Consider the following 26,210-nt stretch of genomic DNA (forward strand, 5'->3'; position numbering starts at 1 on the left):
GTGACTTGGGAAGGCCGTCAGTTGTTACACTGAGGGCACTCACTGGAAGAGGGCAGGTGGGAGCAGCAGCTGCTGAGCACACCCACCACAGTCCTTCCAGTCTGGGCACTGAGTTCCTAGCTGTCCGCAGTTGTCAACTTAAAGAAGGCTGAGGTGAGCACTTTCAGTTAAGGAACAAATTAACATTTGCCACAGAAGTGCTTCAGCATTCTAAAAGCATTACATTACTCACTAAGCTATTTTACATGCCAATTTATTAATGCCTTACATTAACCCACTGTAGGTGTGGGGCCCTCAGTAGAGGCCCTATGCAGCCCCAATTGTGTTTTCCGTAACTGGTGATGCTGAGTGATAACCGTGTCTGCCTATCTTGTACTACTGACTTTTCATTCTGACCAGATCTTGCACTTAAATAACCATGTGGATGAACAATGGCTAATCAATGATATATGTACATGTATATTTGAAGAGCAATAGTGTCTATTATAAAGACTTTGAAAGTCTTATTTGTAAAATTTATATGGTGTAATTTTATGTATATTCATAAATCTTGCACTGTATTCTGTTAAAATATTGGTGCATGAGTTTATTTTCAAAGTATAAAGTAATTTAAAACTTTTTGTTATGGGTCAAATAAAGCATCACTATGTATGAGAGTGCTCTGTGTTCTTAAATCTGAGGATGTTCTTTGTTCTTAAGCCATGTCATGAACTGAAACAATTCTAAAAGCATGTCACCATTTGTTCATTCTCTGGACAGCCTGCCACCCACTGGGTTTTGTGTGCATTCATGAAACCAAAACATCAAGCATACACATTATGTCTATAAGCTTTATTGGTACTTTGCTTTTACAGTTCACAATGCATTCCACAAATAATTCAGTACAGCTTAAACCACACTGGTGTAAGTCTTCATTTTATGATTTCTTGCATAACAAGGTTTGATAACTGCAAACATTTGGAAGCATTAAATTCAGTCCATAGATAGAGTCTGACAACATTAACTATACAGTAAGTCTTTGAAGTGACATTTATGCTGGAGTTCTATGTTGTTTCCTGGAAAATAGATGGTAGTGCTCCTACAAATACATTCTTGTCCTACTCTGTGTGGCTTGGGACTACACTGTATAACCAATGACTGAGAGGTCAAGCACTGTGGGGCAGCTGGAAGGTTAAAGATCTAAGTTTTGTGAAACACTATATAGAGATTATGTCTATATTTACTTATATTGGCAATATAACAGTAAATTCACAATACACCTAGAACATACCATAAAGACAGCATTTTCACTCCTGCTTTAGTAGTATGATCTCATCTAAACATTTTATTTCAGAAAAATCTGCATCAAGGTATACCAACCAAACACAGTACACTGTGAAAAGATTTTTTCCCCCTCCCAGATCTACTTTCTTTGTAACTTCCTAAATACAGCTACCTGCAACAAAATACAATATACACCTTTCCCAGCTCACTTTATTCACCAGTGCCTCATACAGGAAAAACAAGTATGATTACAATTTAAATCCATACACAGCAGCTTACAATACTTAAGATGATAAAACACAGGAAGTCAAGACAGGTAATATCTCCTCAAACAGTGCACTGCTAAAAATAAAGAGCTGAAGCCGCACCATTGCCACGGGCTCACCCCTGACCCGCCCACCCCGTGATCAAAAGAGTATCCCCTTTAAAGATGAACTCCTACTGTTTGGGGCTTTTTCATTCTGCTTTGCGCTTCAATCCAGGGATTTTTGCTTGGATTCTACAAATGGAAAGAAAAATGTCATTTGTTTTGATTTGTTTGTTTCCTGTTTCTTGAAAAATTATATTATTTAGAGATTTGTAAAGCTACCACAATAGAACCTATAATTTTTCCACCTTTGCCTAACATTGTATTTTAAAAATAACAAATGTAGAGTTAATGCTGGTGGCTGAGGAGGAAGAATATTGGCCAACGCAGAAATGACCCTCAGGTCTGCAGGAGAATGCCACCCCCAGCCCTGGGGAAGGAGCTGCGGGGCATACTTACTTGGCCATGGCATCTTTAATGCTCTTATTTGCAAGTCCTAGATAATGATCTATCTGTGCCTGAGAAAGAGGATAAAAGCATTACAAAATTACCAAAGAATATCAAACATTACTACATACCAACAAAGCAAAGGCTTATGACCAGGTTTGGAAACCAGCTCCTTTTTAAGTCCTATATTGTAAGAGTGAGCTCTATATTCTGCAGTTGACACCTAAGAAATTACCTGATGCCGTTCATAAATAACAGGAATACTGAAGAGTGAAATCAGAGCTGAAAAAGGAAAAGAAAAAGAGTGGTGTCATTCTAGAGTGAATATTATGCTATCAACTCAACAGTGGTCAAGGTAAGTTGGTAGTGCTCTTAAGGCCTGCATAAAATACTCTCTCCCCCAATGCCTGGACAATGTTCACATTCTCCTTCCTGTGCTGAGAACTATGCTTGGCCTCAAGTCACACAGACTTTATAGAATACAGGTTTAAACTCAGGAGTGCACCATCAGATAAGGCAGATCTGTCCCTGTTAGTTGGAGTAGTTCAGGAACTAACACAGCATTTCAATTAAACAGTATCAGTATCGGCTACTCAAAATTTATATTGTTTTCTTACAGCAAGGATATATTCTCTACCAAAGTGTCTTTAAGTGTTTTTCAATCTTTTTGAATACTTACCTAAAATCAGTAGTGTCAAACCATTGAACAAGGCACCAACATAAGTAAACACCCACATCAACACTGCAAACTGTAATCAAACAAAAGCCCATGATAAGCAAAATCAAAGTAAACTTTTCCTCCAAATTATACATCTAAATGCTAGTCTAACAGGGCACAGACCCTGAAAACCAAGTAAACTCGTTCGTTATCAGTCTTACTTAGAATCTGAATTAGACCAAAGCTGGATTTGACTCATTTCCTTGGAATACATGATAGCGTAATACTGTTTTCTCTAAGAACAGAAAACACGGGACAGGGACACACTGCCCCTCTAGCCCTAGCCACTGCTAAGTGTTTCTTCATCAATGGGAGGCACATGCTAAGATGCTTGAGATAATATACTAATTCAGGCATCAAAATAGCAGGCCAGAGATAATAAACTGTACTTTAATAATCTGGCTCACTTTGAGATTTTTAAAAATAAAACAGCAAATGTGATCGTATGTCTAAAACACAGTTTTAGCTTGAGAAATATATACACAGACATACACACACACACAGACACACACACACACACACACAAATATACATTAAGAACGGCTTAACCAGATTGTAAAGCTTTCTTTCATTTCTAAAACTTGTGATATCATACAGCTCACTGACACGTTCACAGCAGTTCTTCAAGACAAGCACAAAGCTGGTCTAAATTACAATCACATTTTTGGGAACCACAAAAGCGGTTACCTTCAGGGCAGGTCTCTGTATTAATACAATAATAATAAATGCATTAATACAGATGTATCCTTTCCTCTGTCTTTGGCTTACACATCATAATGAAAACTCAGTGTACCCAGACACATCCCCATCCACGTTAACTCCTTGCTTTCTTTGAGGTACTGAATCTCTCCTTATACTTCCTAATGCAAATGTTTCCTGTGTTTGGCAACTGTTGTCATCTATTTAGGAGGAAACATACGTGCTGCTATGATACCACCATCTAGGTAACTTAAAAAATATTTTTAAAAATATGTATATATGTCTGGTGCCCACAGAGGGTGTTGGATGCCCTGGACCTGGAGCTATAACAGTTGTGAGCTGCCACAGGAATGGAAGTGCTCTTAACCACAGAGCCATCATGCCAACTCTTATGGTGATTATTTAGTTATATGTAGCAACTAATGAAAAGAGTAGAGCTAATAAGCTTTTCCATTAATTAAAGCTGGAATTAGAAAATTCCCACAGAACCACATTATAAGCATTTTAGGGTTTATGAGCCCCATAGGATTTCTTCAGATTGTTTTTCGCTTGTTTACTGCTACTTTGCAACTTTTTAAAAATGGAAGCCATCACTCTTAGGCTGTGAAATTTTTCTATCAGCTGGTTTTAAAAGAACATGAGTAAATGCACTTAAAAACATGTACAGTCTCCCCTAACAGCGTCCAGGGAAGAGAGGGTGAAAAGAGAAGTCTGCAGTTTCCCCTTGGTCAGAGCAGAAACAGAACCCCAAAGACCAGCTTCCCTCCAATTAGCTGGGAGCCCAGAGACCACACAAGTTTAGGACAGCAGTTGAGGGAAAGGTGAGTCAACCAAGGGCTAGGCCAGAGGGAAGGTGGACAGGAATTCAGGACCAACCAACCGTTCTAGGTGAAAACACCATGGAGGGTGGCATGGGCTGAGGATTCTGCAGATAGGATGTCTCCACAGCACACACCTACTTAGTGCCCTCAAAGTTCCAGGAATGGCAGAGCTGAGGAAGGAGCAGTAGCCAGCAACCCAAGCACACCACTCCATTTATGCAAATTCCACACAGGCCAAGCAGATTCTTGCATCAGGTAGTCCAAAGCTGGGTTACATGTGCCCAGCAGACGCTCATTCCTCAGCACTTTGTTGGGCCTCTATGGGTCAGACAATGTTGCCACCAACATAGCAAACTAAAAACCACACTGTGCCTCCTTCACTGCTAGCTTCCCACTCTTGATCTAAAGAATCTTTTTTCCAGTACTCAACCAAATGTGGCTGAACGCTTACTATGAGTGGGTACTGAAATCAAGGCATTCAAACTCCAGTAAGCACACTCATTACAGAGTAGACCTGTTGGGTGGCTACAACCACTATCAGTTCTACAAAGAGCAACACTCTACTATCCAAGTAAGAAAATGTCAGGCATTCACAACTGAAATTAGAATTGTAAATGCTGCCCATTTGTAGCCACTGTTGCAGAACCACTGGTAGAAAGGATGATTCTATTAGTACATCCTTCTCCTTTCATGGAAACTAAATACAACACACAGTTGAGCAAGTTTACAATATAGCCACAGAGCTAGCTGTTTTCATCCGCCACATACAAGTCTACAGGAAAGTCAGCATTCCACATCTTAGGACAAAGCGCTTCAGTGACAGTGCCTTAACCATGGCAAAATGCACACTGCACCACAGATTAAACTTCTAACTTGTTCAGTATAGTCACGTCACAAGGTTGTACCCTAAACACACAAGGAGAGCAACTCAAGACTCCTCACTTGGACTCTCCAAAAGCTACAAACGGTTCTTGCCTCAAGGACACTCAGGCTATTCCAAGACAGAGGCTTAGCATCAAATATCTTTGAGGCCAGGAAAATAGCAAACACAAAAAAGTGGGAAATAAAGGCCCTTCCCCCGGCTTGGCTCACCTACCAGGAACCTTCGGGCACCATTCATACAGCGTACATTTTCAAAAGACATCAAGGACTGAAAGTACACTGTTTACTTGAGGCCACACTTGCTTGGGGCTAGCACTCCCTAAACAAACTACCTGGTTCACAGAAAAACTCTGTAACATTTAACCTTGCTGTGATCTACATCTCTATGTTAAGTGGGGAGAAGAACGGAAGATGCCTCTGCTAGATCCCCAGGAATCCACATAAATGTTAGGTGTGGTGGTAAACTTGTAATTCCAGCCTTGGGAGGCCATGCATACATACACACCGCACACACTGAAAAGCAAAACACAAGATTGGAGTGCATTTTTTGGCAACCTTCAGAGATGTAACTTGAGAAGTTAGCACAGGTTCTCTGGCATGCTTTATCTCTTTTTTCCTTGAGCACATTTCTGTTTTTTGTTTTTAAGATTTAAAAATCAATCTGTGTGTGTGTGTGTGTGCGCGCGGGCGCGGTGCGCACACACACACAGCACAGGTTCCCACAGAGGCCACAAGAAGCATTGGATGAACCCTGTGGAGCTGCACTTTCAGGCAGTTGAGACCCATTCAATATGGATGCTAGAAGCCATACCCAGGTGCTCTGGAAGAGGAACACATTTAACTACTAGCCTTCTCTCTGGCTATTTTGTCTTAACTTTAGTAAATTCTACTTCATATCGCCTCACCCTGAAAGTTCTTTCTTTATCTAAACCACAATTCAGGATTACACCTGGATGGAGATCTCTGAAAGAAATTCTTCAGCTACGGCCAGTGTCTGAGGAGAGCAAATTTGTCTGTAGTGTTTTCTACTGACAGAGGTTGAGACTTCAAGAGCCAAGTGTAATGAAAATTTAATAAAAGACATTGCTTTTCCTCCAAGAGGATAGGGAATAAAATTTAAACACACCTATAGAGTTATGATGCTTCATTTGGGGAAAGAGACATATTTAAGGAAAATGGAAAGGCACACAACAGAATTTCAGATACACTGGCAAATTTTACTATTTAAAAACTCATTTTAAACACCGAAAAACATCCAGGCATGGTGGCACACAGCTTTTGTTTTGGTTTGTTTTAATTTGCTCAGAAAAGTAAAGATTGAAGCAACACTGTAAGAGTTCATCCTGAGCTGGGCGTGGCGGCACACACCTGTAATCCAAGCACTCAGGGAGGCAGAGGCAGGTGGATCTCTGGGAATTCAGGGCCAGGCTGGTCTACAAAGTGAGTTCAGCACAGCCAAGGCTACACAGAGAAACCCTGTCTCAAAAAAAAAAAAAAAAAAAAAGAACAAAACAAAAACAAAACTCAAACACTGAAGAGTATTTTCTTTCCTAAAAACAACTATAACCCATTTTTTAGTATTACCTTGACTATTTTTACATTTCCCTTCTAATTTTCCGGCAAGCCAAAGACACATTATCAGGAAACTGATAAGATGTCTCTGTTAACATAGCAGCTTAAGACCTTTTTAATGTTCTTTTGGATGAGCTGTTTTTAGAGTGTAGGACACCCTGCCCAGGCACAGATTTAGTATTATATCCCAAGGCCTTACACCACCTAGGCAGCACAACAGAGCTGAACCTGGTGGTGGTGAGTGTAAGCCGTCTGCAGGTGTGAAGGCGAGAGAGCTGGCCCTTCCATCAGGGATGGAAAAGGCTTGGGTGGACCAGGCCTGAAGGTATGAGTGTGGGAGCTGGTGTAGCCCCTCAACAGCGTTAGCATTCAGGAGTGTGGGCAGCATGGCAGAGCTGGCTCTGGTGGCATGGGTGTGGTGAGCCGGGCAGGTGTGCCTGGCTGAGAGGATGAGAGCAGGAAAGCTGACCCTGCCCCTTACTGGTTTTGGCAATGGCAGCTGTGGCATTGGGGGAACTAGATGGAACAGTGCTGTAAAGCTCGCCCTAGTGCTGCAGGTGCGGGAGAACTGTCAGGCTGACCAACTCAGCTACCACCTAGGCCCAGATCCAGGGCTTTGGGCTGGTCCACCCTAAAACCTACCTCATCTATGAACTTCTGAGCGTTTCAAAGGGCCAGCCCCACAGACCGAAAGCTGCAGGATCTCCACAACGCAGGGCAACGGGGTTAACCGAGGAGTCCCAGTAAGAATACAGTATTGACGAGTGTTAGCAGAGGCCAGATGCCTCAAGACAGATTCATTGAGATGAACATTTGCGAGTAAAGATATATGACAAAAGGGCAGAATGTGGGACACACTGGCACACTGCAGCTTCCATGACGAGGTGTTTTCCATTCATTCATTCATTTATTCATTTATTTGGGGGGGGGGAATTGCAAGGTAGGGATATGAGTGGGATTGGGGTGCATGATTGATTCACAAAGAACCAATAAAAAGCTTCAAAAATTCTATCTTGAAACATTATAGTTACATATCAGGCAAATATCATATGAAGTCTAGTCTTTGTCACACAAAGCTTTGCTAAACATGTAAGAACTCACTGAAATGTCCAGGTTTACTCCCCATTAAATAACGATTTCTTGGATGTGGTGTTTCAAAGGGCAAGGTGTGCATGTGTGTGTGTGTGCGCGTGTGTGCGTATGTGCGCTTCTTTCCCCCCTCCCCTCTGCCTCAATGGTACTGCTCTCAAGCAGTTCTCAGCCTCCTAAGTGTCCAAGAACCCCAGAAGCTTCTGAGATAGAAGCAACAGCAATAAAGTGAAACAAGGTAGAATGTGAGGACCAACACCCCAAGGTTATCCCTTTACCTGTTTGGGCGCGCGCGCGCGCGCGCACACACACACGGAGGGAATTCGTGTGCACATGCTTGGTCTACAACATAGAAACTTTCTAATAAAGCTTTAGGCCTCCTTCTAGGGATGCCAAAGATGACCTCAGCGGGTGTGATACACTTTTCTTTTATAACAGGAGGTAGGGACAAACAGGGCTTAATAGCTAATGCCCTGAATTTCTAAAGCAGGCATCTTCCAGTCAGTGTTCCCAGAGAAATTAAACTAGAACTGCAGGAAATTAAAACTCCAGATCCTTTACCTTCCCAAATAAGCTTATATAAAATATGCCTCTCTCAAAATATACGCCCCCCAAAAAAACAACAACAAAAAGAGCCCTCAGTAAAGATCCTTATACATATTAATTACAAAATCTGAATTAACCCTTAAGCAGGTAGGAAACACTCCTGCTACAGCACTAGGTGATGCAAGCCTGTGCTCTGTCTGTGGCTGCAGCAGGAGGGGAGCTCAGTGGTAGCCTGGGCAATACTGCAGCAGTGTAAGACCCAATGTCTTAAGAGGCCTAAAATGCTTACAGTACTGAATGTCTGAGCTACATTCTGGATGGATTAAGAAGTATATTTCAACAGTGATTGATCTGGCCCATACTCTGACAGGAAAATGGACTATTGATCATTTTGTAGACACTTGAAATCTTGTCTAGGATTAAAAATCTTAAAATTGATTTCAGGAGTGCAAAACAAATGGAACAACGAGACAGGAAGTTAAAGAGAGAAATCTGTAACATGTCCTATTTCCATTTGCCCAAGGCATCTACCAGGAGTAAACCCAGTACGCGCATGTTGCCAGCTCATCTCAGGCGCTGACTGCAGAGCCCTGGAATTGGACCATTGTGGAGGAATGCCGACTGGATGAGCAGTTGTCAATAACGCACTGTTTAACCAATCAGCTGGGCAGAAGGACAGGAAGTGGAAGGCGAGGCTTCCAGGAGAGGGGTGGGAGCCTGGAGTTGACAGTTGAGAGAGGACAGTTGGTGGAGAGAAGCTGCCCAGGAGGGTCAGATTGGCAAGTGGTTGGGATGTAGTAGGTTATGAGGACATAGGTTTAGAGTAGGTTAGGTTAAGTTACTGGTAGATTAGTAGCAGTTTAGATTCTGCCCAGCGTAGTGCTTCCAGCTTTAAATTACACTTTAGTCTCATTGTGTCTGTTATGGGCTTCCTAGGCCATACAGATATAATAACTGCAACAGACCATTTCTTTGACAACAACTGAAATGAACTCTTCCCTCATACTGGGGAAAGGGGAGGAAAGGAATTTAAGCAGAGTGAGAAATAGGGGTGGGAGGTCACGTGCTTGCAAAAGTGATTCTAATGTTCAATTTCAGAGGAAGGTTTCAAATATAAGTGATAATTGTGACCTAGAATCTAAAAATGCACATTTTATAAACTGATGACACCAAAGCTGGTTTCTTTAAAAGCTGTTCTGTCAAAGTTTTAGAGCTTGTGTATTATAAAAACGACAATTTGTTTTCTTGAAATTAAAATGTTTTCATTTTATTAACTAGAAATCAAAGTAATTTCAATCAAAAGATGATATCTATCACCATTTTTTAAAAAATATTCAAATTAGGAGTCCATCCCCAGAAGGAAAAGTCATTTGTTTCTCCATGGATAAACACAGCCATACAGCCAACATGCAGGAACTCTTCAGAAAGGAAATACTGTCACTAAATCTGGTCCTCCTACCTCAGACTCGAGTGCTACAATTTATTTTTATTTACTTTTTTGGAGACAGGGTCTTAACTATGTGTAGTTTTGGGTGGTCTAGAACTCTCTATGTAGACCAGACTAGCCTTGACCTCACAGACTGGTCCCTCGTTCTGCTTTGAGTGGTGGGACTAAAGGCATGTGTTGCCCATGATCACTTGAGTTTATAAAATGGACTGCGTATGTTTTTTATTTCTAAATCCAGTTCTGTTTCTCCCCCCCTGCCCAGTTCTGTTTTTTAAGTAAGAGTTTTAAACAAACATCCTGGACTCATAAAGTATACTTACACAGTGGAAATAACCTATATACAGAAATACGCAGAAAGCAAGTTCTCGTGTAGTGGAACCCCACAGTTCACCCAGAAAGACCCTTCCCTCAGAGTGTGCACCTGAGTGATCAGGTGTTTGCTATCTGTCAGCTTTAAAGGAGGAGAAGGCACTCTGTCTTACTCTTTTGCCTATGCAGATCTGAGAGCTACCCAGGTCCCTTTGTGAAGCACGAACGTCCATCTGCAGAAGTCACCAACCCACTTTTCTTAACCTTTGGGTTTGTAAAACCCACAATCGAATATATCTTCTTCTCAATTTCTCTTTCTAAAAAATATTTTTCCTTAAGGAGAAAAGGGGCAAACTATAGTTCTCATACAAGTCTAAACATAGGACACGGAATTTTAAAACCTAAATTTACATTCATGTTATTTCATTACATCTTCATGATTTATTTGAATATAGAAAAATAGAATTTCATACTGCTAATCTTTCTGAAATTAAAGTCTATACATACATACATACATACACACACTACTATAATATATCAGAAGTGAAAAGTAAAATAAACTTACCTTTAGGGAATCCACTAAATCATCAACTAAGAAGAGGCGCCTGAGTTCCTTTATTGTGCTGTTCACATGCCCAAGAGCAGAATTACTGTATTTCTGAACCAGTTCCTCTGATACAGCAACTTCAGATTCCAAATATGCCCTAAGAAAACAAAACAGACCATAACTGCCACTGATCCCCAATGTCAATCAGCAACCACAGACCTATAAAAGAGGAGGTTAAGTTTATAACAGTGTACCATGAAAATCCCAAGTAAGCTGGCTGGGTGGCTCATGCTTATAATCATCACAGCACCTGAGAGGCAGAGACTAAGGACTGTTCCTAGTTCCAGACCAACCTGGGCTACAGAATGAAACCCTGTCTCAAAGAAAACAAACCCAAAATGTCTAAGTTAATAGAACAAGCAAACTTAAAGTGCTATCATTTCTCAGTCATCTAATTTTGCAAACTTAATCTTCTAAGCCTGCCTCCTCATTTAAAATGGAAGTTATTGAGAGGAGTTAGTTATAATGAGCAAAGTGTTTAGCACAGCTTTGCCTTCAAGTTACTAAGAAAATTATACTGTCTCATTAGATTCAGCTACCAAAGACCCTATTCATTTCCACCTGCACCTTTATGGGAAACTGTCAAAACTGTAAAATAGCTGCCAAAAGTACAGCGGAAATACCAATAAACATAATATTCATTCTCAACATTCATGTCCTCACGTATGCTGTAGCAGCAAGTGTACCATTTAAGAAGGTAATTTAGAGGTAGTCATTAACTATATCAATGACGACAATTTAGCTAAACTATTCTGTCTGAAGCGCCATACCCAACTAATCCTATTTCCCCACATACGTGTCCTCTGAGACAACCCTGCCTCATACTCCTACCTTAGAAATATGCCTGCCCCAAATGTGTCTCCTGCATCACTCATATTAAGGATCTGTTATTTGCACACTAAAATATTCTATCAGTGTCCAAGCCTGTTTATAATCTAGCCTAATCTAGTCTCTTAGTCAATGCCAGATAAGCCTTATCTGAGCTTCCTAAAATAGCAGAGTCTGGGTTGAACTCAGGTGGGCAATAGAAGATCAGCTATTTTCTAGCTAAATTGTCTTGCAAAAAAGCACTTAAATTCTCTGGGCCAAATTTCCAACTCTCTAAATTAGATAAAGAGATGTTTTCCAATCATTTCCAGCTCAAGCACTATACTTAATTCTGTTTCCAACTTTTCAGACAGAGAGCCCATCTATCTTTGTTAACCTTCCCACTGCTCCCTATGTTGAAACTGGAAATTAGTCATTTTAACCCCCTCCCCCCAATACGTAATGCCTTGTCATCATGCTATTCCCTAAAGCAAAGTTCACTTCTTGCCTCTAGTGACAACTTGTACCATGAATCAGCCTCACTTCAGACTCTACCGAGACAGGAAGCCTCAGCAGATACGAGTCCCTAAGACCCCAGTGTAATCTACTCCAAAACAGCGTTTCTTCCACATTATACTGTACCACATCCAGCTCTGAATACAGACATCATTTTTTTCTTACTTAAACATAGACTATTTGGAATCAAGACTATTTCTTTACTAGTACAACAGTGTACGGCACCAGTATATCAATGTTACTAATAAACATCAAATTGAACATTCAAAGTTTCCCAGCCAACTTTTAAACCACCTGTAAATTATTTATGAAATTCTAAATTCTATACGTGTGTTTGGCATATGTACATGTGAAGCTCATTTTTGCCTAGGCTGGCCAACAAGCTCCCAGGATCCAATTGCTTCCGACCCCCAACACTGACCAGTTTTTATGCAGGTGCTGTGAATCAGAACTGCTTTCACAACAAGCAGTCCTGCCCACAAAGCCATCATCTAAGCCCTGCCTATACAACTCTTAGAAATACACATTTCTGGCTGATAAAACTTTGGTACTGTTCTTTGTATCACTGCTGCTGGTTCTGCTACAAAGAGCACCCTGCATCAGTGCCACCTGGTAGACATCCATAGTAGTTTAACTGGCATGTTTCTGACAGTATAATATACTGCTCACTGTTCCCCCTTACCACAGATGAATGAACTACATAATTTCACCTGTACCAGTATGACTAGGCAACTAAAAAAGTGTCCAATAGGCCTAAACTGGCACATCAGCTAAAATGTTAAAAGTCTAAAATGCCTTTGTAAAAAAGGAATGTCTAAAAAGAAACAAAAAAATAAACTGGGCATCTTTTTAAAAAAAATCTTTAAAATTTAATGATATATAAAACTAATACTGTGAATAATTTCGAAGTTATACCTTTATAACATTTTCATATATTTCATTTTAAGTGCTTTAAAAATAATACTTGCTGGGGCTGGAGAGATGGCTCAGAGGTTAAGAGCACTGGCTGCTCTTCCAAAGGTCCTGAGTTCAATTCCCAGCAACCATATGGTGGCTCACAGCCATCTATAATGAGATCTGGTGCCCTCTTCTGGTGTGCAACTGTACATGTAGGCAGAACACTGTATACATAATAAATAAATCTTAAAAAAAAAAATAATAATAATACTTGCTAATGGTCTGTGGCATACAACTATCATTCTGAAACTCCAATTTGAAGTTATTTAAAAAAAAATCATGTCTCCCCTCTCTGTGTAATGCCCTGAGAAACTGAGGAAAGTGTAGATAAGAATATGTACCAAAGAGGACAATGGGTAAAGGTGTGAACAGTAAAGACAATAACAATTCACCATCCTAAAACTCACTGTGATGACCAGTACCTAACAATAAGTATTATTGGGAGTCTAGTCTTTTCTACCACAAGAAATCTCAAAGGTAGATGCTCCTGATATAATTATCTCTAAGCAACAAAGAAAGCACATGCCTATAATCCTACAGATAGAAGATGAAGTCTTAATACCAATCCTGTTCACACTGTTGCCTTGTTTCCAGACATCTCACCTGAATGGGTGGCCTTCATCTGACTTCTGGATAGCCTGGATCACACCCTTATATATCCTAAAGCTGATAGTCACAGAGAGCAAGGCCAAGGCAATGTAGGCCGTCACACTGACAATGCTGAACACTGTCAAAGACAGCAGCAGGAATAAGCTGGCACCAAACACCACTCCAGTCTTCTTGATGTCTCTCCAGTAGAGGAGGTCAACAACTAAAAAGTCAAAGAACAAGTCTGAAATTAGAATACTATCTTAACCGTTGGATCTACACATGCACATGCTCTACAAAAAGAAGACACAAGCCTGTCAGTATAATGCTATGTTTGTATTTTTACCACAGTCCTCCTCTCATGCCAACCTCCCACCTGAGTGACCAAATCATTCTAGCTATACAATTAAATGTCTCAGTCCTAGCAGAGGTCACTTAAAATCATCTTGAGACATTTCTTCTTTATACTATTCATGACACTGCAATTACAGAGAAAACAGTACATACAAAAGGGGCTACTGAAATAAGACTTAAGTATAGAAAATAAAATTTGACAAAAAATTGAAAATTTGAAACTTTTTAACAGCTGAACTTTTAACTTGGCTTTTAGAAGCTCTCTTTGGGACTCCTAAAATGGTATCTTAGCCTGGTACTAATAAAAGTGACCTACAGTAAAAGGCAGAGGGGAAACAGCATTCAGACATGTAAAAAACTAATTTCCTCAAGAGAAAAAAAATGTCATAAAAACTGTAGGGCCAAAAAACCCCAAAATATCCAAACCCTACATACTATAGTATTCTGTAACATTTGATATGTAGCTGTTCTAAGCAATTTAGCAAGGCTCAAATAACCACAGGTTTGTGGTCTCAAGATCAGATTGTACTCAACCCAGGGAGAACTCTGCAGTGTAGCAAAGGGCTCTTTGACAGGCTACATGGTATTTACTTCTCTAGATGGTGAACAACTGGGAGCAGCAAAACAAAAACCTCAAAAAACAAAAAAAAACAAAACAACAACAAAAAAAAACAACCCTCCACGCTAATAAAACAAATATGGATATAGTCAAGTAAAAATTTTAATTCCTGCTAATTTTAAGATGAAGGAGATAACTTTTTAAAGTAACAGTTTAAATGGATACTTTGTTTTTGATCCCTAGAACTCCTAAATAGGCCCGGTTTCCATTTACCATTGGAGGTACTTTTATAGGGAAAAATATGTATGTGAGAGCTATAAAGCACTACTACTACAAAGCTCTTAATTCCCCTGAGTATATATCTTAAGCACTGAGAAGGTGGAGCTTGAAATGTAGCTCACCAGTAGAGCACACGCCCAGCATGTGCACATCCTGGGCCAGACCTCTGTTCCATGTATTACTCACAGGCCCTCTGCTGCCTGTTGTCAGACTGTGATTTTAAGCCTCATCTGTAACACTGCACCAGTTCTGATGAATGCAATTTGTTACTATCAAAATATCTGAGGACTGACCAGACCTTGAAATAGCCTAATCTGTGCTGTCAAAACGACACTACGAATGATGTCACAGTCAATTTCCGACACTGAGAATACACTGAAATTCAATCTAGGTTAGCCTGATGGTACTATTCTATCACCTGAGAGACTGAGGCACAACTGTTGCAGGTTTGAGGCTAACTAGACTGAAATAGCCAGTGCCAGGCCAGCTAGGCACACATAGCATGGTGAACGGTAACTCAAAAACAGAAAGACAGCCTAGTGAAATGAATAGAAAGCCGGAAAATGGGAAATGCACTTTTAAGGCTCTTCAACTCTAAAATGTTAAGTATCTTTTCTAGGACTACCTGGGCTTATAAACACAACTAGGTAAATTTTAAAGTAAATATTACACTGTAACAGGAACAAGAGTGGGACAAAGAGGCTCAGGAAAATTTAAAACTGTGAGGAATCCAGCTGTCATTAGGATCCAGGAAACTTAAAGGTGCAGGACTTCCATCTTCCAGAAGCTCTAAAAATGTCATCCTCCCCCCATGGGAGTGCAAGGAAGGTAGTGAGTGACATTACATAGATAGCAATGGCAGTGTAATTCCTGTGAGGCTCCCCTGTGTCCTCTAACAGTGGCTTATGTAAGACCAGACTTAAGGCTCTAGAGCTGGGTGACCTAGACTCCCAACAGCAGCCTACATTACCAGCGATGTAACCTCCGTAAGTCACTAAACCCCTGCACACTTAGAGCTTCACCATTAAACTGCATATAAAATTAGCAATTGTCTCATTGAGATGTGATTCATTAAATGAGGAAAATGAATTGAAAATTTCCATCAATAAGATGATTAATATAAAGCATATATAAATATAGGGCTCAGTATTAATAAATTAGTAAAGTGAAGATTGTTATTTGTTGTGTTACTAATTAATACTGCCAGTATCATCATCTTTATTATCCAGGTACTTAAGTAGTAAAAACGTAAAAAAAGAAAAATTTCAACATTATGATTAAGTTACTAACATGAGCTACAATGTTACACACAAACATATCACTTTAAAAACCACATAGGAAAAAAAGATTTTAAAACTTAGATGTCTTGAGGCATAAGATGCTTACTGATGATTCCCCAGAACCCAAGTAAAAGTTGAGAACAAATGTTACTAGCTTGACCTCTGACCTCCACACAGGTGTTCCCAAATACATACACACAAATTTAAGATAACACCAACCTAGAACAGAAAAATAATCAGATTTCATCCTTCTCTTCCATTTAATATCCAATCACTTTAATACTCATATAAAGATGGCGCTTTCAGTTGCCAGGCGTGGTGGCATATACTTTAGTCCTAGCACTCAGGAGGCAGAGGTGGGTGAATCGCTGTGCACTCGAGACCAAGGCTACACAGAGAAAACGTGTCTAAAAAACAAAAAACAAACAAACCTGGTTCTCAAAGCACTCTCGTTAGTATCCCTACTACTAAGATGAACAAAAAAAAAAAAAAAATGAAAAAAAAAAATGCAGGAGCACCCACTATGCCTCATTAAAAACATCTAACACTCAAATCAATATGCAAAGTGTGTGTATATTTAACAACCAGAGACTATTCTGATTTATTGATTAGACAAGATTTACAATTAATCTACATGTTCTATATTAGTGAACATAAAGACCAAGCTCAGGCCCCCAGAGACCTACCTCCTAGTACTAGCTCTGCAACTGTATAACTTTAGATGAGACTTGAACCTCTCCTGACTTGTTTTAACAAAAGGCAACCGTCTTCCAATTTCTTTTCCCTTCAGAAGCTAACATAACTTATACTTAACGTAAAGTAACACATCAGTCCTATACTCAAAATTCTTTTGTTGAGACAGGGTTCTCTGTGTAACCCTGGCCATCTTGAACTAACTTTGTAGACCAGGCTAGCCTCTAACTCACAGAGATCCTCCTGCCTCTGCCTCCCTGAGTGCTGGAATCACAGGTGTGCCCACTCAAATTCTTATCAGTGGGTCCTAATAATGAACTTTTGGCATTGGCCTACACCTATGCCAACTTTAAAATAGGTCTTCTTTTAAGATCTAGACTGTTTAATGTTTTAAACTAAACCTTCTCAGAAACATATTATGTGCCAAAATACAAGTATATAATCTTATCACTTTTCAAATAATTTTAAGCTACATAGTCGAAATATGAAAAAAAAAAAAACCAAAAAAATAAAAGTTTTTTAAATGTTAGAAGTGGCAGGCCAGATAGAATGAGACTTCCTATTGTTAAATCAGCAAACTGAAGGGTCATCACATTCAACTTCTTCAAATGTTGCATATCTGCATGCTTGATGAATGGCAGAATATAGGCAAAGAGTCACTGCATGGAAAACGAATCAGAGGCCAAGAAGAACATTTACATGAAATTAAAAAGATAATGGATACTATCCTTAGGGTTGCTATTGCTATGGTGATATACCATGACCAAAAGCAAATTGGGGAGGAGAGGTTTTTTTTTGTTGTTGTTGTTTTGTTTGTTTGTTTGTTTTTTGTTTTTTGTTTTTTTGCTTACATGTCTACATCATAATCCATCCCTGAAGGAAGTCAGGACAGGAACTCAAATAGAGCAGGAGCTTGAAAGCAGAAGCTGATGCAGAAACCATGAGGGACGCTGCTTAGTGGCAATGTTCTGCATGGCGTGCTCAGCCTGCTTTCTTATAGAACACAGAATGACCAGCTCAGGAATGACACCACCACAATGAGTGGTCTGGGCACTCTCCCATGAATCATTAATTAAGAAAATGCCACAGACGATCTTATGGGAGCAATTTCTCAATTGGGGTTTCCTCTTACCAGATGACGCTTGCTTGTATTAAGCTGACATAAAACTAGCCAACACAGACACCAGCAGTGTTACAGCAGTTTACTCACCAGCAAGACAGGGTAGCTAAGAGCTTACTGCAATATATCTGACAAGTACTTTGTCAGAGCAGAAAAGAATTAGGTTATTTTGTTGCTGTTTGTTTTGGTTTTTAGAGACAGAGTTTCTCTGTGTAGCCTTGGCTGCCAGAGTTTCTCTGTGTAGCCTTGGCTGTCGTAGGCCAGGTTGGCCTTGAACTCACAGAGATCACCTGCCTTTGCCTCCCTAAGTGCTGGGCTTACAGGCACTTACACGCGCCTGCCAAATATTAGATTTTTAAATATTCACATGCACATCCTATAGCACATGTATAGAAATCAAGATAGTTTAAAGGAATTGGGTCTTTCTTTCCATCATGTGGGTTCCAGGAATTGAATTCAGGATGTCAGGCTTGGTGCCAAGCACCTTTAAACACTGAGCTATCTCATTGGCCCATCAAGTTTTTGAAAATGCCTTTTAAAAGAATGAATTTTATTAAAACTAGTGTACATATAATGGAAACACTGGTCTGTAAAGAAAGTGAGATGTTTATAAAGCTACTGGAAAACCGTATTTAAAAAATCATGAGTACAAGGCCAGCCTGAGTTACACAGTGAATCTGAGACCAGTTTGGGCTAAATATAGCAAGACCCTGTCTCAAGACAAACAAACCAAACAAAAAATATGTCTAACCATAAAGTTTAGGGGAAAAAACAAAAAACAAACAAACTCTACTAAATAGCATTTTTATTTTTTAATACTAGGATTATAAGTAAGTCTTACCTGCTTCTTTATGCATTTCTGTACGCTTTGAAATAATCTCATTCTAGTGGCAATCACAATTTACAATCACAAAATACTCTTAACTAATCCCTATTTAATACTACTAAAAAACAGTACCATGAGTGCTATTCTCCCAGGAAGATTTCCTACATAAGGAGAACCCATGTATTTGGGGGGAAACTCAATTGGTACAGTGCTTGTTGGGAAGCACAAGGGCCTAAGTCCAATGCCCAGAACACATGTAAAAGGGTCAGGCGTGGTGATAAACACTTGTAATCCTAGTGCCAGGACCACACAGACAGATCCTGGGCTCCCTGGCCTTACAGCCTAGCCTCATCTGGCAGCTCCAGGCCAAGACGAAATCCTGTCTCTGTGCCCAAGTACTGTCACAGAGCATTGACATCCACACACAAGTGTTGGCAGGGACAGACTCACCCATACACAGAGAGAGCATGCTGCCTGCTAATAAATGATCAGATGCTGTAAGATTTTTTTCAATAAATATAAGAACTCTGGAAATCATGGAAGTTCACACATACTGCATGAAAGAAAGCACATGACTACCTCAAAGCAAATACCATGATAGTCAAGTTGAAGGAAGTCCTAGGGATGCTGTAGAAGAGACACTGATGAGACCATGAGGGAAAAACAGGCAAGGGGTGAGAGACCTACACACTGGTAATCACACACAGGACAGAATATATTCTCCAAAGCACTGTGGCAATACAAAAGGATTTTCAACCCCATTTTGTAAAGAGGTTGTCCATGAAGCTGCAAGGAGGAAGGATATAAAATCCCAAGAAATTTATCTACATGCTTCTGATATTCACAGGAGCTTTATATCATTAGCTAATGTAGAAATTTGTTCAATTCAGAGACCCAAATCTGACAAAGACATCAGTAGGAAACTACAGATCAACATCCCATATGAATGAATACAGAACAGTATTTTCACCATAATACTAACAAGTCAAATCCTGCAACATATATAGATTATATCATAGCTTAAAGAGATCTGTTCTGAGAATGCAAAGTTGGTGCAACATATGAACAAGCCACAGATACACCATATAAACGAAATAGGACTAAGACACACCTGCCACGACAGTTGCCATAAAAGCATCTGACAAAGGTCCGACACTATTTTATAATTAACAGTCAACAAAACAGCAAGAGAAAACAAGAATTATCCTCAGACTGATAAAAATGAAATCTACAAGACCAGAGTGGACATCATTCTTCATGGTGCAACACTGGTATCTTCCCCCTTAAAACCAAGGGGAAGACAGGGGTAACATCTCTTTGACACTTCACTCCCAAAAATGTCCTTGAAGTCTTTGACCAGAAGTTAGGTAATGAATGATTGGACAAAAAGGAACTAAGGTATTTGTAGCTAATGTGATTTTACATTTAGAGTTTCCTAAGGAAGCCACAAAACAGCAACTAGAACTCATAATCAAATCTAGTGTGGTTGTAGGTACACTGTATCTCTACACACCAGCAATGAGCAGTCTGAACAAACTTTCAAAACCACAGTTTACAATCACAAACAAATGATCTAATACCCAGGAGCACAGCTGAAAACGAGAAAAAAAAAACTGAGAACTTAAGAGTTAAAAGAAACTAATTACTAAATTAAACAGAAATACACCCCATGGTCACGGATTACATGTAACATTCCTCTAATTAGTCCAAAAGTGCAACCCCTATCAAAACAAAAGCCCAGTTGGCTCTCCAACAAAAACTAACAAGGCAACTGGGGGGAGGGGGGCGGGGGGAGTCATCTGAAATAGCCAAAATAATCCTGGAAAATATCGATGAAGTTAGAGGGTTCATATTTCTCCATTACAAAATTCCCTACACAGCTTTTAATAACAAGTGGATGGCAAGCTGGAGGACAGTTGGAGATCAGAAAAAGGAAAACAAAACCTACTGCGGACCCTGCTGTCATGTACATGGTTACACAGGGACATAGTGAAATGAAATTCACAAACCAGAAGTCAATGTTCATATTTGTGGTCAGGTGACTTTCACAAGGATGCTAAGAAGTCTTTCCAACAATGTCATTAGGACAACTGGATGTCCAACTGCAGGAGAATGCCGCTGGATTCCCCTACTTTATATTACAGAAAAGGTTAACTTATGGGTGGAAATATGGCTCAGCTATTAACAGTGAGCACTGCTCTACCTTCCGCTACAGGAGATCTGATGCCTCTGGACCCTTACACTTATTAGTGCACATACACAGGCATACATGCACACACACATTATTAAATGTAACAAAGATACTTTTAATTTTTACTCAAAATAGAATCAAAATCTAAAGACAGAAGTTTAAAATGTTTCATCTACTGGACCCACATGGTAGAAGGCAAGAACCAACCCCTACAAGGTGTCTTCGGGCCTCTGTATGTGTACTGTAGCATACCCACACGTGCTTACAAGTGGGGGGGGGCGGCTTTAAAAATAACAACTATTTTAAAAGAAAAAATAGGTGTAGGTTTTCAAGACTTTCTACTGGGCAGTATTTCTTACGGAATGATGTAAGAAAACATAAGCACAAAAGAAAGTGTTAAACCTCTTATACTAAAACCTTTTATGTTTCAAAGGACATTATGAAGAAGGTGAAGACAATCCACAAAATGGGAGAAAATACAAACTAAGTTTCTGATTATGGGTGCTGGAGAGAAGGCTCTTAGGGAAGACAGTTTTGACTTCCATCACCTACATCGTGGTTCACGACAGTCTGTAACTCAAGTTCAGGGAACCCAGCTATTCTACTGGTCACCAAGCACACATGTGGGACAGACATACATGCAGAAGGCACACTCCTGCACACAAAGCCTTTATCAAAGTATCAGATAAAGGACTTGTTTTTGTAAGGAACTTTTTTAACTTTTATATAAAATGTTCATCAACACCCCTTTTAAAGATTCAAGATAAACTGGACAGAAATCCCCCCCCCAAACTGTGGGAAATACATAGGGGTTTATGCCAATTTAAACACCTATAACTTAGAAAAAAAAGTGACTTATTCCCTGAAGTTTTATTTTTGTTTTCAAATTTGAAAAATGTAAAACCTGATTATTTTGTATAGTGTACTTTACGTAATTAAAACTTAAATGTAAAGGAACTCAGTGTTTCTTTCACTGACTCAGTACAAAGTAAGAAGAGCTGCATACATCTGGTAATCACAGCCTGTCATCTGCTGCAGCTAAAAATAGGGCTAGACCAAATGTCTTAGATGTAGAAGTCATCCATTACATTTTGCCTTAAATCAAATTAGCATTGAAAATAGCCTGAAGTCAGGTTTTGATTTTAAAGCCCCATTAAAAAAAAAAAAGGCAAGCTAGCTACTATCACCACACTTAATGCACTAATAATTTATTTACTTTAGTTCCTATAGCTATCACCACAAAAAGGGCTGGCTCAAGCTGACTCAGTGGGTAAGGCACCTGCCACCAAGCCAAATGACCAGAGTCTGACAACTGGACCCACAGGACTCATGGAAGCCATCCTCTGATCTTCACACACTTATACACATAAAATATTTTTTTAATTGGGGGGGGGGGCGGAAATTCAATACAAAAACAGAGTAGAAAATACTCCTAACTTTACATTTCAATTTTTTTCTAAACCATGGTATTTTCCATTCATAGGAAAAGCCATAGATTTAATGCCATTTTAAGTTGAAACTAAATATGTTCTCTTTAATATGTACCAATCTACTTGTACTCACTCCTTACTTGCACAAAAATTGACAGTTTTTAGTTATAAGAGATTGCACACCTAGGGAAAAAGAGAATATGCAACAGCTTCATACTTAAAGTATTTACTTTCCCAGCACTTGGGAGGCGGTGACAGGCGGATTTCTGTGAGTTTGAGGCCAGCCTGGTCTACAAAGACAGTCCAGGACAGCTGAAAACCCATCTCAAAAACAAAACAGCAACGAAACAAAACCCAACAGTATTTACTTTTTTATGTGTGAGTATTTGGCCTCTATTTATGTCTGTGTACCTTGTGGCCCTTGCACTCACGGAGGGCAGAGATGACATCGGATCCCCTGGAACTGGAGTTATAAATGGTTGTGAGCTGCTGTGTGGGTACTGGGAAGTTAATCTGGGTCCTCTAGAAAAAAAGCCAGCATTTATAACTGCTGAGCATCTCTCCGGTCCCCTAAAATTCTCTTAAGTTGTTTCACTGCTCCTTTAAGAAACGGGTACTCCTAAATCCCCAATCAAAAAAAATGTTGTTTTTTTAAAACCATAAATATATGTATAAAACTCAAGGCCAGGAGTAAACAAACCATTAAAGCTATGTCTGTTATTTTATGGAAATACTGTACAGTGCCAACTAGGAGGCCTAGTGAGGAAACTACTGTTCCTGCTTTTAAGGAATTTACAGAAAAAGCTCATATATAATGCTAATAGATGGCACAAACTGCAAATCTAAAGATAAGTTTAAAGAAGGCTGAAATCATGTCTATCTGGGAAGAATGGTTCTTAAATATTACATGGTCAAATAAAAACTGGAAGAAAAGGTAAGATATGGGCAAATACAAAAGCAGTCATGTTGAGGGAGCAAATTCATCAGTGGCCTGATGTGGGTATGATGGGAGATGAGCTGGGAAAAGCATGGAATGTCTTTAGAATCAGCCCAGGACCATCAGTACAAGCTTAACTTGAAAAGCAAAGAAAAACCTTTTCAGTAGCACAATTAGAACTGTTCTTTTAAAAGATTCATTTTAACTCAGTCATCACATGGAACTTAGATCAGCTAGCAGGCCTGATAAAAACTAATAATATTCAGATCTGGATAAGAAGGAAAGCAAATGAATAAATTTCCATCCCTGGTTGCAATACATATCCCTTGAGTCTATATTACACTTCTCTATAACCACGGAAAACATATTCATTTATTTTGGAAAAAATGCAAACCTGTTTCTGTAATTCACATAAAACTGACAAAATACCTATCCTACAGTTAAAGCCGTCAGCAATGCACATACTTAATTTTAGCCATGGCTCAAGACAAACACTAACTTATTGCTCAAAGCAATAACTCAATCATTCTGAAAAGCAATGCTGAAAACACATGCTGACCACTGATGAGAACAGAGTTAAATTCAATTATAATCAATTTAGCATTGCCTAAACTTGCAAACAGGAAAAGGCTTGTTATGTTGGCTTAATCACCAACATACTAAAGTGATGTTAAGTTAAAGGTGCAAATGTCTACTGAACTGTTCAAGATTACAGAATACAACAAGGTAATCCTCTAATTCCTATACTTCATTATTTAAACAAACAAACAAACAAAAAAACCTCAAAGCCATTCTCTATTATTTTCTAAAACACAGTCCTTATATTAAACAACCACAAAAAAATCTTTCAAAAAAAAGCAAAAAGCTAATTAAGTGAAAACCCAAATTTCACCTTTTTTAAAGCTAAATTTAGAATTAAAAGTCGTTACTTTCTTAAGATCAGCAGTTCTTAAAACTGGTTACTGACAAGCTCCTTTCTCAGCTTGCCTCCTGCCTAGGCTCAAGGGAAAGGCCAGCATTTCAGGGACCTGGACAGGGCCCTGGCCACTGTCCGCACAACCTCAACCACTTGAAGCTTTTGCAGAAACTGAAATGACTTGTAGGCAAGACTAGGACATCCCTAAGAGTCCAAAAGGGAAGAACACTCCAGATAGGGTGGTATTCCAACACCATCTTGTCCTGAATTGAACTTCAATGCTACGAAACTTCTACAAAGGCCATGTACAGAAGAAGTTTACCTTCCCAATCCACAACAGCACTAGTAAAAAGAGCAACATTACACTTTCTCCTAAAATCTGACAGGGTCTCCAGTCACTTTATCTTCATCCTAAACAGGTCTACACTCCTCACAGCGGGGCAGCCACTGTCTCCTGCTCCACCGCTGTTAGAGCTGGCTTCTCCTGGTGCTTCACACTGTACGTGTTGTCCTTAGTCTTCCCTTCCCCACCTTCAGTCCTTTCAAAAAGAAATCCTCACTTTGTGTTTGTTTCCTACTCTTTATCGTTTCTTGGTATTTCCAGCACTTCAAATGCAAAGAATCTGGAACTCAATTTGGCTTGCTTTTTTTTTTTTAATCTACTGATGCTAAATAGTTGTTTCATTCTGGTTGCAACTTCACGTAGTCCTACAATACTGTCAAGTATTTTTTCACTAATTTTCCTCAAAGCTGTTACTTCTTTTTCATCTCTACTTCAGATAAGGTTCAGGATTGCCTTCTTAAAATCCAGGCATAACTACAATAATCCCAAACACAGGCCTCTGGGTTCTTCTCCAGCTTATACAACATCATAAGTCAACCTTCTGAGTTTGCTGTTACTTACTACTCCCTACTTTAAAACATAAAAAAGAAATTCTTTACTTCCTTACAAACCAAGTGTCTTCTACAGCCTGACCCAGAGCATCTTGTCATAAAACCCAAGAGAACCTCAAAACTAGAACTCTGTAAGTCCCACAATAGAATAAACTAAAAACTTAAGAGCAGGTTTTCTTACCCAGCCAAATTGAGGCACAAGACCCTCGATTGCTGATTTTCCAAGTCTTCCACAGAGAAGACTGAGGAAATCCGACCTTGATCGTCTAACCTTCTACCATCTTTGATCCCACCAATCTATCTTTCAGCTATTATCCTAGACAGTCTACTCTACCAAAAAGTTGTGGTCATGGTCACGAGTCTATCTTCTCAGTAGCTGTAAAGCAGGTGTGGTTAAGGCAGGAGAACTACAGGGATGGGAAGGGAGAGGAGCGCTCAAGCTGGTAAGGCCTCTAAGGATCAGGAATTCCAACACAATTAACATTTGCAGTTTTCCAGGAATCTCACCAGAAGTCCCACTTACAAAGGAAAGACCATGACCATGCGCTAGCTCCTAGTACAACGCTAGTGCTCCTGATTTAACCAAGTCTGGAACCTATCCAAGGACTCATCAGACTCTATAATCTCATTTATAGAAAAAAGTTCTTAGCAATCCTTGAGATGTACCTGGAGAACCACAAAAATGCATATACCTGCTGCTAATTCCTATTCTTTGAGAAGCCCACACTTGTGCTCACACTATGTAGTATTTTCTTCCCAGGCACCTGTCTCTATCTTTTTTTTAAATTATTTTTATTTTTTACGTATACATTTGTACTATTACACATAAATAAAATAAGCTACATACAGCAAAAACCATAATACAAACAGGAATTATATAAGTGAGTCAAAAACCCTGAATGAAAATTAATATCTAAAAAAAAAAGAAAAAGAAAATTAATATCTAGCATATCTAATCTCTATCAACTTAAAACATCTATCTAGACCAAAACTCATCTTAACTCCTAAAGAACTAAGCTTAATTTTAAGACTAAACTCTTTGGTCTTCAACCCCAGAGACTTGAGAAGGAATAAAACTTAATTACCTGAGTGAATTGAAAGTGCAGGTTAGCAGCCTCAAAAAAAAAAAAAAAAAAAAAAAAGACAGACAGTTTGC

The 26,210-nt window shown here is 39.4% G+C and overlaps 1 protein-coding gene across 4 annotated transcripts in view; it reads right to left on the minus strand.

Annotated features, from left to right (window-relative positions):
* Positions 1–1,183: 1,183 nt before the first annotated feature.
* Rtn4 (reticulon 4) overlaps positions 1,184–26,210 on the minus strand; it is a 56,329-nt gene continuing 31,302 nt past the window's right edge. For all 4 annotated transcript variants that reach the window (XM_051165161.1, XM_051165162.1, XM_051165163.1 and 1 more), the window contains 6 exons: positions 13,591–13,798; positions 10,666–10,804; positions 2,697–2,766; positions 2,253–2,299; positions 2,030–2,088; positions 1,184–1,762 (listed from right to left, as the gene is read on the minus strand). In XM_051165161.1, coding sequence (XP_051021118.1) covers positions 1,720–1,762; positions 2,030–2,088; positions 2,253–2,299; positions 2,697–2,766; positions 10,666–10,804; positions 13,591–13,798 — 566 coding nt within the window. In that variant the 3' untranslated portion in view covers positions 1,184–1,719. The remainder of the gene's footprint in view (positions 1,763–2,029; positions 2,089–2,252; positions 2,300–2,696; positions 2,767–10,665; positions 10,805–13,590; positions 13,799–26,210) is intronic.

This window comes from Acomys russatus, chromosome 22, assembly GCF_903995435.1.
Source record: "Acomys russatus chromosome 22, mAcoRus1.1, whole genome shotgun sequence".
Lineage (NCBI taxonomy): Eukaryota > Metazoa > Chordata > Mammalia > Rodentia > Muridae > Acomys > Acomys russatus.